Source organism: Dermatophagoides farinae, chromosome 1 (genome assembly GCF_024713945.1).
Source record: "Dermatophagoides farinae isolate YC_2012a chromosome 1, ASM2471394v1, whole genome shotgun sequence".
Classification (NCBI taxonomy): Eukaryota; Metazoa; Arthropoda; class Arachnida; order Sarcoptiformes; family Pyroglyphidae; genus Dermatophagoides; species Dermatophagoides farinae.
Genome location: NC_134677.1, coordinates 3,171,907 through 3,185,937, shown reverse-complemented (window position 1 = coordinate 3,185,937; position 14,031 = coordinate 3,171,907). Strand labels below are relative to the sequence as shown.

The 14,031-nt window shown below is 28.5% G+C and overlaps 2 protein-coding genes across 3 annotated transcripts; both read right to left on the bottom strand.

Moving 5' to 3' along the window:
- Nucleotides 1-4,864: 4,864 nt before the first annotated feature.
- Nucleotides 4,865-7,449, bottom strand: LOC124491634 (putative transporter slc-17.2). Its single transcript, XM_047054314.2, has 3 exons — nt 6,596-7,449; nt 6,164-6,526; nt 4,865-6,092 (listed from the first exon to the last, which is right to left on the bottom strand). Exons 1-3 carry the CDS (start codon nt 6,966-6,968, stop codon nt 5,143-5,145), a joined length of 1,686 nt encoding a protein of 561 aa, XP_046910270.2. The 5' UTR covers nt 6,969-7,449; the 3' UTR covers nt 4,865-5,142.
- Nucleotides 7,450-8,910: 1,461 nt separating this feature from the next.
- Nucleotides 8,911-12,406, bottom strand: LOC124491633 (uncharacterized). 2 transcript variants are annotated; one of them, XM_075735265.1, is made up of 3 exons: nt 12,073-12,187; nt 11,074-11,925; nt 8,911-10,547 (listed from the first exon to the last, which is right to left on the bottom strand). In XM_075735265.1, the coding sequence occupies exons 2-3, from the start codon at nt 11,891-11,893 to the stop codon at nt 9,550-9,552; spliced, it is 1,818 nt and encodes a 605-aa protein (XP_075591380.1). In that variant the 5' UTR covers nt 11,894-11,925; nt 12,073-12,187; the 3' UTR covers nt 8,911-9,549. The 2 variants fall into 2 exon arrangements, with proteins under 2 accessions (XP_075591380.1, XP_046910268.2); XM_047054312.2 differs by having other exon boundaries at nt 11,074-12,406.
- Between the last annotated feature and the right edge of the window lie 1,625 nt (nt 12,407-14,031).

Below are 14,031 nucleotides of genomic sequence, written 5' to 3'. Positions count from 1 at the left end.
GTATAGTGGAATGTGTAATGGTGGGAATATGACGATATAATCGATCGATCCATTATTTTTTTTTTTTAGTCAATCAATTGATTGCTGAAGCACATCTGTCTGTCAGAACTGTTTATCTCATCATAAAAATCAATCATCACCATGTTGTTGTTTTTATCTGAATCGTCATTTTGATTTAATCGTAACAATTGAATACATATCAATCATTGTCATTGAACAAGAACAACAACAAATGACATGAGAAAGACTTTATTTTGTAGATACAGAAATTATTTCATATAGAAAATGTCGGTCAAATTATTGTTAGGATAATTATACCATAGTCATCTATGGACAAAAGTAGTTTTGGTCCTGTGATTCATCATCTATCATCAGATTCACTTTATAAGATGTTGCGTAATAATTTATCATTATTTTTTTTTTGATTTCAAAAAAACCATCTGCTTCAATTACATATAAATTCAATTATAAATTTGATATAATCGACTATAATCGATATTGATAATTGGATGACACATAAATCAAATGAAACACGTGTGTCACGGACCAATACACACACACACACACACAGACCAATTGACAAAATTCTCATCTATGTATGTAGATGAAAATTTTCGTCAAACAGAAAATGAAGATAATGATAATAATAACATTAAATTGTTATCGTTAAAACTATTAACGGCAAGGGAAAAAAAATGGAAAATTTTTTTTTTTTGAGCAATTGTCGCATCAGTAATAGTGGTAGTGTTTTATTCCAGTTTAATTCCAATTTATTTCATTTTAATCTTTCACTTTAAATGTCTAAAATATAATTGACATAACAAAAACGCGTTCAAAATATGTCGACACACACACACACACACACACACGAACAAAAATGATGATGATGTGTTTGGTCTTATCATCAGTGAAGCAAAATGTGGCCGCATCCACATTTATTCTCTATGCTAAACGTGTTGGCAGCATATGTAACTGAAAAAAAAAAATTTCAATTCACAAGGCTTGCTTGTAAAAGCAACAATCTTTCTTTTTTTTCCAAATTCAACAATAGTAACGGTAGTGTATATACATGTCAACCCCATAAAATGTTGAGAAGATTATATATCCTGGATATAAAATAAAAAAAAAATCTTTTGAATTTTTTTTTCACTTTATCAAACGATGAAAAAAAAAAATTTCTTTTTTTTTAGACAAAAGCATCTATAGATATGTAATGACTTCCTTTTCATATTGTTGTTGTCAGTGCTGTACTGTGGATGGTTATGTCTGTTTCCCACCTTATCTAATGTAATTAAAGCAATTTAGAATGATTTATATTGTATAATAATTTGAATACTTTACATATCATCATGTAAATTAAGACAAGAATTGAATATCCATTCCTACCATATTAATTTGATAATAAAAAAAAAATAAAAAAAAAATTCACAATCCGGATGAAGAAGAAAAAAAAATTGTAACGTTCTCATTAAATATTTTCCGTTAGCTGTCCATTGAATCGAATTGTAAATATTTTAATATGTTACGGATACGTGACAGTTGGTTGATTATTAAATGAACTATGAAGATATAATAATGTTATTAAGTTTTTAAGTGAAAAAGTTTTCTGTTGATGATGATGATGATGATTCACAACAATTGGTGACAATCATTATCATCATGTGGCTAATACCGGAAGATTAAAAATGATTATCGAATGAATAACATAGACACATTCATTCATTCATTCATTGTATAATTCAATTTGATTTATTAACAATAATCAAATTTGCAAATATTTTTTCTGAAATTATTTTCAATCACACTCAATGATTCAATCAATTTGGAAGAACAATATCAAAAATAATTTCATGAAAAAAAAACAGATTATTAATATTTACAAAAAAAAGAATAGACTAAACACATCAATGTCATCATGTGTTTCAATTTCATTTTATTAATATAACTGTAATAATTTTTTTTTAATTCAATTGGGCTCAAAATTCAACACGAAAAACAAAAAATAGTTGTTAGCCTCGAAACTCACAATTTTTTAGCTTTCTTCATATCAAAATTAATTCAACAGGTAGCATTTGCATTGCTCAATCTATTCACACAACAACAACAACAAACAAAAAAAATCTTTTGTCTTGTAATGACTATAACAATAACAATCAAAAAAAAAAAAAAAAAAATTGAAATCAAATCAAAAAGTCAGTGAATCCAGTTATCAATTGCAATGAATAAACAAAACAAAACAAAAAATGAAATGAAACAATCCAAAACTATCAATTAATCCGGATATATAATGGATTGAATTCGTTGAATGATGAATTGAGAAACGAAAAAAAAGGAAGTTTGATTTTTATTCAAGGTTGTGGTAAACATTACTGTTGAATTACAATACGTATGTGTGTGTGTTTAGATGAAAACTTAATTATTACCAATCAACTCCTACTCGAAGAGAACAAACAAACAAATTATTGCCGAAAGAAAAGTAGAGAAGAAAAAAAAAGATGATCGCACACACACACACACGTGATTCCATTGACAACAATAAACAAATTAGATTGAATTCGTAATTCACACTCACGATAATGAAGACGATCCTTAGAAAAAATGCAATAGAAATTGTCTTTGTGTTTATGTGTGAATGTTTTTTTTGTTTTGTTTTGTTTTGTTTAATATGGCAAACTGATGATGATAATGATAATGATGTGATTTTTTTTATTAGTCTTATTCAAATAAGTCTAATTTTTCAGTGTTCATTACTTTATTGTTGCTTGATGATGATGCTAATAAGAACACAGGTAGATTTTTCTTTAATTCAAAAATTAAATCCATGTTTTACGTGAAAGAAAAAGAACAATATCGACATTGAAAATAAATACAACACATCTAACACACATGCACACACACACAGTAAATCCTTTGTTCATCTTCAACACGTTTTAAGTTTTACATGTTTGGATGATGTTTTAAACGAATAATTTGTTAACATTACGATTAATAATGATAATAATAATCGAACAAACTACAAACAGAAAAGATTACTTGTTTTTTTGAATTCAATGTTAAAATTTGATGAAAAAAAAGGTAAAATAAATAAAAATAATGTGATAGTGACCTAGCGATGGCATCATCATCATCATCATTAATATATTCGTGACTAAAGATTTATTCGATCATCATCAACATAATAAACGAAATCGAAATGGACAATTTCCTTTACCATTTTCATTTTCATTTTCATTTGGTCATATTTATTTTATCATCATATTGGGTGAAAGTGAATGGAAAATTCTAACAAATTTCAAATCACTTTCAAAACAATTTTTTTTTCTTTACTAACATCAACATCATCATGGTGATCGAATTTGATGACCAATCAAATGTCTACATTGAAAATTGATTTTCAGTCATTTTTTTTGTTGTTGTTTTTGTTCAACTAACTGTACTTAGCCTTTCTCTCTCTCTCTCTAGCTCTCCTCCATTAGTGATTTGTGAATGGTTCGAATCATTCTACAAACTATTTTATTGATGTTGATTATTGTTATATTGCATTTGTATAAAAATGGAACATAGAATAAAAAAAATTCGATATTGATTATACAAAAGCTTATTCAGAAAACTAAAAAAAAAAAATCAATTGACAGACCGACAGATAGACAGGATTAGGAATGAACAACAAACATTGGGCGCCGTCTTCATTGATTTTGTTGTATTTATTCATTTCGTATGATGGGCGGTGGCAGTGACGATCAATGGCCATCACACCTTGTGGTGGCAACAAACATTTTGTTTTTTTTTTTTTTTGTTTATCTTGGCCAAAATATATATATTTTTATTCATCTGGATGGTATAAAATGTTAATCACAAACATCAATATTAGAGATTAATCGATAAATATATTTTATTTTCCATTTTCATCACTTGCCACACACACAAACGCACACACACATACATAATCAGATAGCTAGATAAAATCTTCAAAATGATTTTTTATTTCAATTCAATTTTCTTTTTTTTTGTTGTTCATAAACAAATTTTAAACAATTCCAACAATGTCCAAATGCAAAAAAAAATGAATTAAATTAAATTGCCAGATGATTGAATAAAAGTTTGAAATAATGTACCAAAAGAAAAGAAAAGAAAAATACATTTCGTAAGTTTTTATTTCAATTTTCACAATAATTACTGTCTATTCATATATCATCTTCATCATCATCGTCGTCATCACCTGTTTTCAGGTGTTAAAACCAATGAAACCTTTGTAATTATTTTTTTTGCAGATTATTACCAACTTTCATTTTTCTATTCATCATATCTCTATTTTTATTATAAATCTTTCTACATTTTGTACATATCATTGTTTTTGCCCTGTATTCCTTTTGTCTTTTATTATTGTAATCCGGTCTTTGTTTATTGCATGATTCATTTGTCCATGTAAATTATTACGTAAAACTGAAATCGATATCAAGATCTGAACAAATTAAAGCAACCGTTCAACATTTTCCAAGTGAATAATTCACACGTTTACACACACACACACCCATCATCATCATCATCATCATCATGATCATAATTGAACATTGAATGTCCATAATGGTGAGAATGATTGTGGATATATAAATGTATTAATGTAAATGGAAAAAAAAGATTCTTGAATCGTTGTTGAGGGAAAATGTAAAAAAAAGTGCAAGTTTGAAAAAGTTTGTTAATTAGGGCGTTGCTGTTGTTGTTGTTGTTGATTATGATGATGATGATGGATGTGTAAATGCACAATACATCAACAAAAAAAATTGTTGAAATTACGACATTGAAAACAAATCACATTGATATGTGTAATGGTGTGCCAAAAAAAAAATTGATTTTTTAATAAAACTGTGTGTATGTGTATCTGGTGTATAACCCTGTTTTTTTTTGTTTATCATTATAAATACCTTGGAATTGAAATCAATTCAATTAATATTTGATTGGAAAATTAGCTGTCATAATTTTCATTCATTTTTTTTATTTGTATACTTAACGTTGAATCATGATTTTTGATCGAAAAAAAAAATTATTGTAAGTAATGAATATATAATGTACAGGATGCATAACAAATTTTATACATAGAATGAAAAACAATGATGAAATTGAAATTGTTTACAAATAATGAGACTAGATATTGAAACTTCTTTGATATCGATTGTCCACTGATCCGATGGGGAATGTATCATATCTTGGAATGTAATTGGAAGGCGGCACCAGGCTCAATGATAATGAATTTTTATATTCTAATTGAACAACAGGGATTTTCAATGCCTCTTTTTCATCGGATTCTTTTTGACGGAACCAATGTGTTTGAAGATTTGCCGATGAAAATGTTACAAATGAAATTAAACCAATGCCCATTATGATGGCACCAGAAATAAATAAACATCGCCATAGATTAACAGATGTAGGTGATGGAGCAATTACAATGCCAACCAAATATGGTACCATAAATCCACTGATAGAGCAAAGTGTATTCATCAAGGCAAATACCGTTCCTGAAAGTGGACCACTAATGTCGACGACTGAAGGTAAATCACCTCCTGATGTGAATCCATAACCAAGCATTAATGCGGCCAACAAGAATACATTTGGCCATTTTGATAATCCGATTTCCGATATCAATAACAATGATACGATCATTATCATTGCTGATGTAAATTGAAATAATTTTCGTATAGTTGCGGTTCTTAGTGAAGAATTTTTGATTAGATAGTCTGCAATGGCACCACATGAAAGCAATGTCCCCATATAGCCGATCATAATGAATGAGAATGATATGCCAGTCTCATCTACAGGTAAACCAATTACGCCTTGTAAATAAGCTGGAATTTTTTGACTAACGAAATCAAAGACAACGCCATAACAGATTTTAGTGGCCAAAACTCCAAGAAATATCGGTGAAGTCAATATATTAAACCAATATGGACTAATATTGTTTGATTGATTATCTTGTTGTTGGCTTTGTTTATCGTTTGACAATAAACTGAGCTCTTCTTTTGTAATCAAAGGATGATCCTCTGGATTTGATCGAACAAAACTAATCCACAACAAGCTCCATAATAAAGCCAAAGCACCTGTCAGATTTATCCATAAAAATTGATTGATTATTTTACAATTCAGACTGGTTATTAATTGATCGAATTACCTGAAAAGTAGAATACAACAGGCCAGCCACCAAAATTGGAAAAATATAAGATTATTTTTCCCGATGAAGCTGATATGAGTATTGTTCCCATAATGCTTCCAGCATCGAGCCAAGGTACAAATGTACTACGTTCATTTGATGGGATCCATCGAGAAAATAGACAATAAAATGCAGGATAAACTACTCCTTGAAAAGCGCCCAATAAAATTCGGCTACAAATGAACAATAGCCATGAATTTCGTGCAAGAAATGGTGTCAGTAAATTAATGATTCCCGAAGAGGATAAAGCAATGAAAATGAGCTTATCTGGCGGTATATATGATTCGGCTAGACGTCCTCCAATCACTTGTGTCGATAGATAGCCTATGTAATGAATTTCATTTGATTAGTTTATTAATCGTTTAAATGGAAAAGATTATTATTAAAACATACCATAAAAAAATGATCCAAGAATAATTCCTTGTTGTGGAGGTGTCCATTCGAATTCTCCGTTTCCATGTGTCTCCAATGGAATTGGTTCAAGTACCATTTGTTGGTTGATCACGGCTGGAGGATTATTGAGTAAAATATTGGTGGATGAATTTGCCAACATTTCGATAGTTTTCAAAGCAGGATCAGAATCTTTAGATTGTACCATGGCCAATATGGCAATATTTAAATTTACTCGAGTTATATACATTATGGATGTTCCCAACATTGACAACAAAGCAATCAGTACCCGTATCGAACATAATAATGATGGTTTCGGTTCTTTATATTCATCCAAATAGATATGGCTGAAGCTTGAAAGCTGACAATATCGCATGATTACAGATTCTTTGAGACCTTTATCAAAAGATTAATCACTTCAATACGGGATAACTGATGCTGTTTAAAATGAAGAAGAAGAAGAAGAAAAAAATTGTTCGTTTACGAAAAAATTGTTATAGCCAATCCATTTGTCATTTAGTTGGCGATGATCGTTGTGTTGACAATGCTTGAAGCGACTAGTCTATTTTATACTAAATCGGCAACAAACTGAATTAAATACTTTGACAAACATTATCAATCGATATATGTCATTCATTGATTAATAGCTAAAGCTAAACGCTGGTAGTTCAAATGATCATCAATAACAGTAGCTGGAAGGTTTGTTTTTTTTTCACTACCATATGTAATTGTGATAATAATCATCTAAATGATAATGGAAACATTTTTTTCATTTCACTTTTAGTAGAAGTCATTCATAATTATCAAAAATATTTCCAAACATGGTTCCATATATCATCATCATCATCAAGTCTTGTGACTTTGGGGAAGACATCTTGACAATATGTGTTGCTATATTTATGTAAATAATAACAATGACAACACTCTTTTTGTTGAAATTGTTCGTGTGTGATAAATCAAATAAACGACTCGATGATGATGATGATGATATTTGCCTGATAAAATTATTTTGATATTTTTATTTGTTTGTTTGTAAAAAAAATTTTTTTTATTCGGTTATTCAACTAAAAAATCAGCTAAACATTCATCAAGCAGTCATATTTCAAGAATTTGCTTGGAAAGAAAATTTTTTTTTTATTCTTTAAATTCTTTCATTCATCCTTGAAATAATGTTTATTATGACGTATTAGGACATAAATCAAATTGATAAAAACTAATTTGAAAATTTTGACCTCAATTTTTTTTTGCTTATAAATTTTAAAATTACACCATTACAAACATGATGTTTATGTTTTGATAGAATCGTCGATCAATTCGATTCTATACAATTTGATGGCATTTAGAATTTGAAAACCATTTTAAAATCAATCATTTTAAAATTGAATATCGATCGATAGTTTTGTTGTTGTTGTTGTTGTTTAATTCGAGCAACCAGACACATGATTTCTTCTTCTTTTTCCATTTAATGATAATTTAGCTATTATGTTTGTTTATTGGAAAAACCAGATTCATGATATCAAAAGGGAAGAAAAAAAAACGAATCCTAAATACAGTGGTATATCGTTTCTATTGTTGTTTTCTTTCCTTTTCCTACTAGAATTGTATAATCATTAAATATTTATCATTATCATTTATCATTCATAATGATTATGACATTTGATTTATTCATCCATCGAATAACATTTCCGACCAATTTAGATGAATTTCTTGTTCCTATCCATGGTCATATGATTTCTGTCATAAATGAGTGATCAAAAAAAAAAAAAAAAAAAATTCATTTCCATTGTAATTGTATTTTAGTAATAACATAAAATTACTGTTTTATTTGATCTTCGAATCTGGTTTAGCCTAGTTATAGTTTGCACCAGTATCCTCTACTTTTCAATTGATTCTGCACTATTGATTGCCAATATATATTGAAACAACAAGGCTAGTGAAAGCTGATCAAAGATTTTTTGGTCTCGATAAATTTGAATATTTGCATCTTTTTTTCCTAACTGTATCTCCTCCCATTTGTTGACTACGGTTGACAACTGAATAAAAGTTTTTTTTTCACTTGATTAAAATAATCCGGTTTGCGCCGGTTCGTGCTGGCCAATCGATCACAAGATGAGCCAAATAAAAAAAAAATCAGACCAAACATTCGGTGATTAGAAAAAGATTTTTATTTATTTATTTAATCTTTGGAATCGCAATGATAGTTGTAGCTATATTCAATTCAATATAATAATATTTGTCAAACATAATAAAAAATAAACATTAAATATCCACGTGCATGAATACAAATCGTGAAAGTATTGCAAATTGAATTTTACTTATTTGGAATTTTATTTAAACAAATATTAGAGGTCATAAGATTTTTTTTATTTTATTTTGCAACGTTTTCGTCAATCAATAAGTAATAATACTATGATTGGCTGATTGATTTGATTGATTATAAGGGTTCGAAAGCGATTAATAAAAATGATTATGACCAAAAAAAAAAAAAAAATGATTTATTGGGGGTGGTGGCCCATACCGAACGTCATCATTGTTTCCGTTCAAGCCATTTATAAATGGCAGAAGTGTACTCAATATTTTTCTGATATTAATCTCAATTTTTTTTTGGTTGATTATCACGAAATTAAATAGCGATTGTTGAATGAATCGATGAATGATGATCTATTGAAGTTTGTGTTGTTGTCAATAAAACGACGATGTTTGACTATTCATTAAATATCGAGTGCATTCAAGATAAAAAAAACATTGATGATGAACGAATCAATTGAATAATAATCATTAGTGTATAATATACATCGACAAATAGGCATACAAAAAAATAACAATAACGTCGACATACAAGGAAATTCGGTTGTCAAAATGTAATTAATATCCATTTAATGAATATGATGATGAATGTTTTGAATGTCATGATGGATTGCATAAACATATCAGTACAATAGTGCTATTTTCAATGGCTAATTTCGTTTTACTTGTTCAATATTTGGTCCATTATGTCCAACATCGATATCGATACCACAAATCTGTCGTAATTTTTGTTTATGTTGATCTTCATTTTCACGAAATGATGTCATAATTTGTCGAATGCCTTTATCGCTAATATATTCTAAATCAATCAGCTGAACAGTGTAGGCATTCCTAAGGCGTGCAATTGAATTCAAACTTTGATCAGTAATTGATGCTCGTTTTATTGAAAACACTTCCAATAATGGACAAAACGTATCAATTTTACTGATCGAATGATCAGTTAATGATGATTGACAACCAAATAATGATGATGCGGCGTGTAAATATAGTTCACGTAGCTTTGAACCACATGATTTTAATATTTCCAACACTGAAAAATCATCCAATGAGCTTTCAGAATCAAAATCATCAATCTCCTCAATGAGATATAGACATTCTAATTCTTTTAGCTTGGCTAAATGAATGAAAATTCCTTGTTTATATTTGCCAAAACTTTTGAATATAATTTTCAATGAAATTAAATTCTGAAAATGATTGCCTAGTATTTTATATGGCATTGATGGATTAAAACAATAGCCAACATTTAGTTCAAGTTCAATAATGTTTCGCCCTTTTCCTTGCAATAAGCCATCAAGAACACGAACATTTTGATTATAATCGGCCACAATAGTTTCTATTTTGTCAGAAATCCATTCTAAACATGTTCCTTGTAGACGACAAAAATTATTCGCCATATTTAAATAACGTAATTTATCACAGGATTTGATTATTAACCGTAAACAAGTTTCATCAATACGGCATCCCGAAACATTTAATGAAATTAATTGTTGACCATAAAATTTAGCCAATTGATAGAAATCGGCTTCGGTGAGGCCAACACAATTGGATAGGTCAATATTGGTCAGATGTGGACAATGACGATTTGTTCGTAATATTAGATTCACTCCATATACATTCAAACAATTATGTTGGAAACCATATCGATACCCTATGGTGAGAGAAAGAACAAAAAAAAAAATGGATATCAAACAATACAACATTATATTCATATATAATTAAATGTTTGTATGTCATGCATTATTTGACTTTTTTTGTTTCGCCTCATCCATCATAATATTATGACATTTTTTATAAAAAAATAATGAAAACAATCCCGTTAACTGATGAATGAAGTCATTTGTTAGCTTTTGTCGAAGTTGTCGAAAAAATAAAATTAAAAATGATAACAAATGGCTTGATTTTGTTCAACAAAAATTTTTTACCATACAAAATTAACACCATTTGGCAAGCGGCAGGGAACAAAATTGAAAAAAAATATATAACATTTTCCGCGATCTATATAAACCTAAAGGGTCATTAATCTTGAAAACGAAAATGAATGTTTGGCATCTAATTGCTCCTGGTTTTTTTGTTTTGTGTTGTCACTATTGCTAAAAATGAATAATCTAGAAATAGATTTTTTTTCACTAAAACGTCCCTTGAAAATTTAATTATCATAAATTAAATGTGCTTACCTTGGGCATATTTTAATAATCGTAATTTCGGTAATTTAGATAAAATTCGTTCAAATATATTCAAACGAATAGCATCGATAAATTGATCATAATAATTTTGTCGTATCTGTTTATCACTATTATTATTATTATTATTAGTCGTTTTTGTTGTAAATGTTTTCAATTCTTCAAAAATAGCCTGACATTCAGCACAACGGTAATCATTATAATTTCCATTAGTATTATTATTATTCTGATCCAATAAATCAATGACAGAATCTGATGATGATGTAAGACTTGTCTGTGATGCCGATAGACTTGAGCTTGAACTTAGATTTTCACTAGTCGATGATAAACCGGAACTTTTTGATTCAGCATAATTATTTGATTCATCACGATCGTAGGCAATTTTTGCATTGATAATAGCTTGACATTTTTCACATGAATAAAATGAATTTAATGACAATGAAAGTGGATCACGTGTATTCGAATCATTGGTATTGTTTTGAAATTCTTTTTCATCATCATAATTCATTCTTTGTAGATCATTATATTGTTTACCATAAGCAAAATATGTACGTTTTGCTAAATGAAATTTAACACATTCATTCCAGAATGAACAAACTAATTGACAATTTATCAAATCTTTAAAATCAACATATTCAAATACTTTGGATAAACAATGAAAATTTAAACATTTTATTGTACGTATTGGAAAACGTGTCGGAAGTGTTGAATTTGATGAACATGATGCCAACATATAATGGGGTGTTGTTTGAGATCGTCGTTGATACAATAATTGCTTACGGCTTGGTTTCCGTTGAGGTTTCATCGGTAACATTTCCGATTCAATTTGTTGTTGTCGTAGTTTTTCTTCAATATACATTGTTTGTTTATATGTTTGATTGATTGATTTATTCATTGATTTTGAAAAATGAGAATGGATGGTAAAATTGATAGAGATTGAATTTCTTTTTCATTGAAAACTATGATTTAATTCGCGCCCTGACATATACTTACACACACACACACACACAAACATATCAAAAACCATGCACTGTCAAATAAAATGATTCGACAACATGAAATCTGTCGTGTTGAATTTCCAATAATGCTATAGAAATATCATTCAAAATATTCCGACATAGTAGACAATATTCTGAAAAGATTTGGCATTTATATATCAGAAACACAAACACACACACACACACAAATACTAACATTCATAAATATAGCCCAGTCATTCTGATGCCAGAATTGTTGCTTGTTTCAAATACCGCGATCATATTAAAATCTGTACAGATCCTCTAGCCAAATGAATAGTAACAGCTATAGCATAGCAAAAACTTGATGAATTCATTATATTTTTGTATCAACAATACGAACCCTAAAGATCAGTATGCCGGGTATTATAATTCAAATAACGGCGATAATGATGATGATGCATTAAAAAATTCTGTTACCAAAGAAATGATACAGTTTAATGGCAAATTGAGCAGACTATTATTATTATTATTATGTTGTCTTGTACGTCATCAGATTCATTAATTATTCGAATCGAACTATGTGTAAATTACATTTTTGGCTCATTAGTTGTTTTACAAATTTATCCATATGGATAAAATCAATGATTTAATTCATGATGTAATAGTATTTGAATAAATTGCGTTTTTGCAATTATTTAATTACCATAAACATTTTCTATGTGTTGAATAATAATCGGAAAATTATGGTAGAAAAAATTTTCATTCATTTATCGAAACATGTATGGAAAACGCTGTATGGTTCCGTGAACGATTCATTGTTCTTCCTGATTTTCATCATAATATTCATCATTATGTTCATCAAGTTTACAATTGTCAACTTATCAAAATTTATCTAAGATGTCATCGCGTTGAACATTGATGACTTATTTTTAACCATTATTTACTTTTTTTTGGCACCATTTATATTGTATACCGTATATTAATACATGTGGTATGGCCCAAACAATGGATCGGCTATCATTCTCTTCCTTGAATTTATTTGATTCAATTTTCTAGATATAAATTTAATTGAAAAGATCATTTTACATTTGTCATTTTTCATTCTTTATGACAATCGACAACAAAAGATGATGATGATGATGACCATCTTAGATTTCGGGAACAAATGTATTCGATTAATGAGAATAGATAATCTCAATCTTGTTCATTTCTATTGTATGTTTGTGTTGTATTTACAGTAAAAGATTTATATTCATTTTATTTTTTTTTTCAATCTTCTTTGTTTGTTATTTGAAATATTTTGGCAACATACATTGATTGACATTGACACCAATTCATAAATAAATAAGAATGAATGATAGAATTTCTGAACATGTTAGTTTAGAAATTTTCATCATCATCATTCTTGAAATGATTATAATCAAATCATTTAATTCATCTACTACAAAGTGATTAATGTCATGGTTCTTTTTCTCTTTTTTTTCATTCCATTTATCATTGTGTGTTGCCATCATACAATGTCACCCAAATATATTCAAATCATATTTTGAGATGTTCATCACTATTATCATCATCGTCATCGTCAAACATAACAATTATTCATCATCATGATAATTGTTTGAAAATTATTTCATCGATTATAATTGTCGAAAGGAAAAAATTCCTTGGAAATTGATTTTTTAAAAAAAACATACACACACCACACGTACACACCCAAACTGAGAATTTCGATTTGCAATGGAAAGAATCTATTTTCAATTTCAATATAGAATGTCAAATTTGTTTGTTTTTTTTCTGTCTCTATGTTTGTCGTCAACAATAAACAAGTTGATTAATCAATTTATAACCATTCTAATAGTTACATGGATTAATCCTTAAAATAAAACAACACATTCATGAATAATCGAAAAATGGTTGTCTATTTTTAAATTCTTTATCATCTTCATCATACAGAATGGATTCAGATTTCTAGTTCAAGGATTTTTTTAAGCTT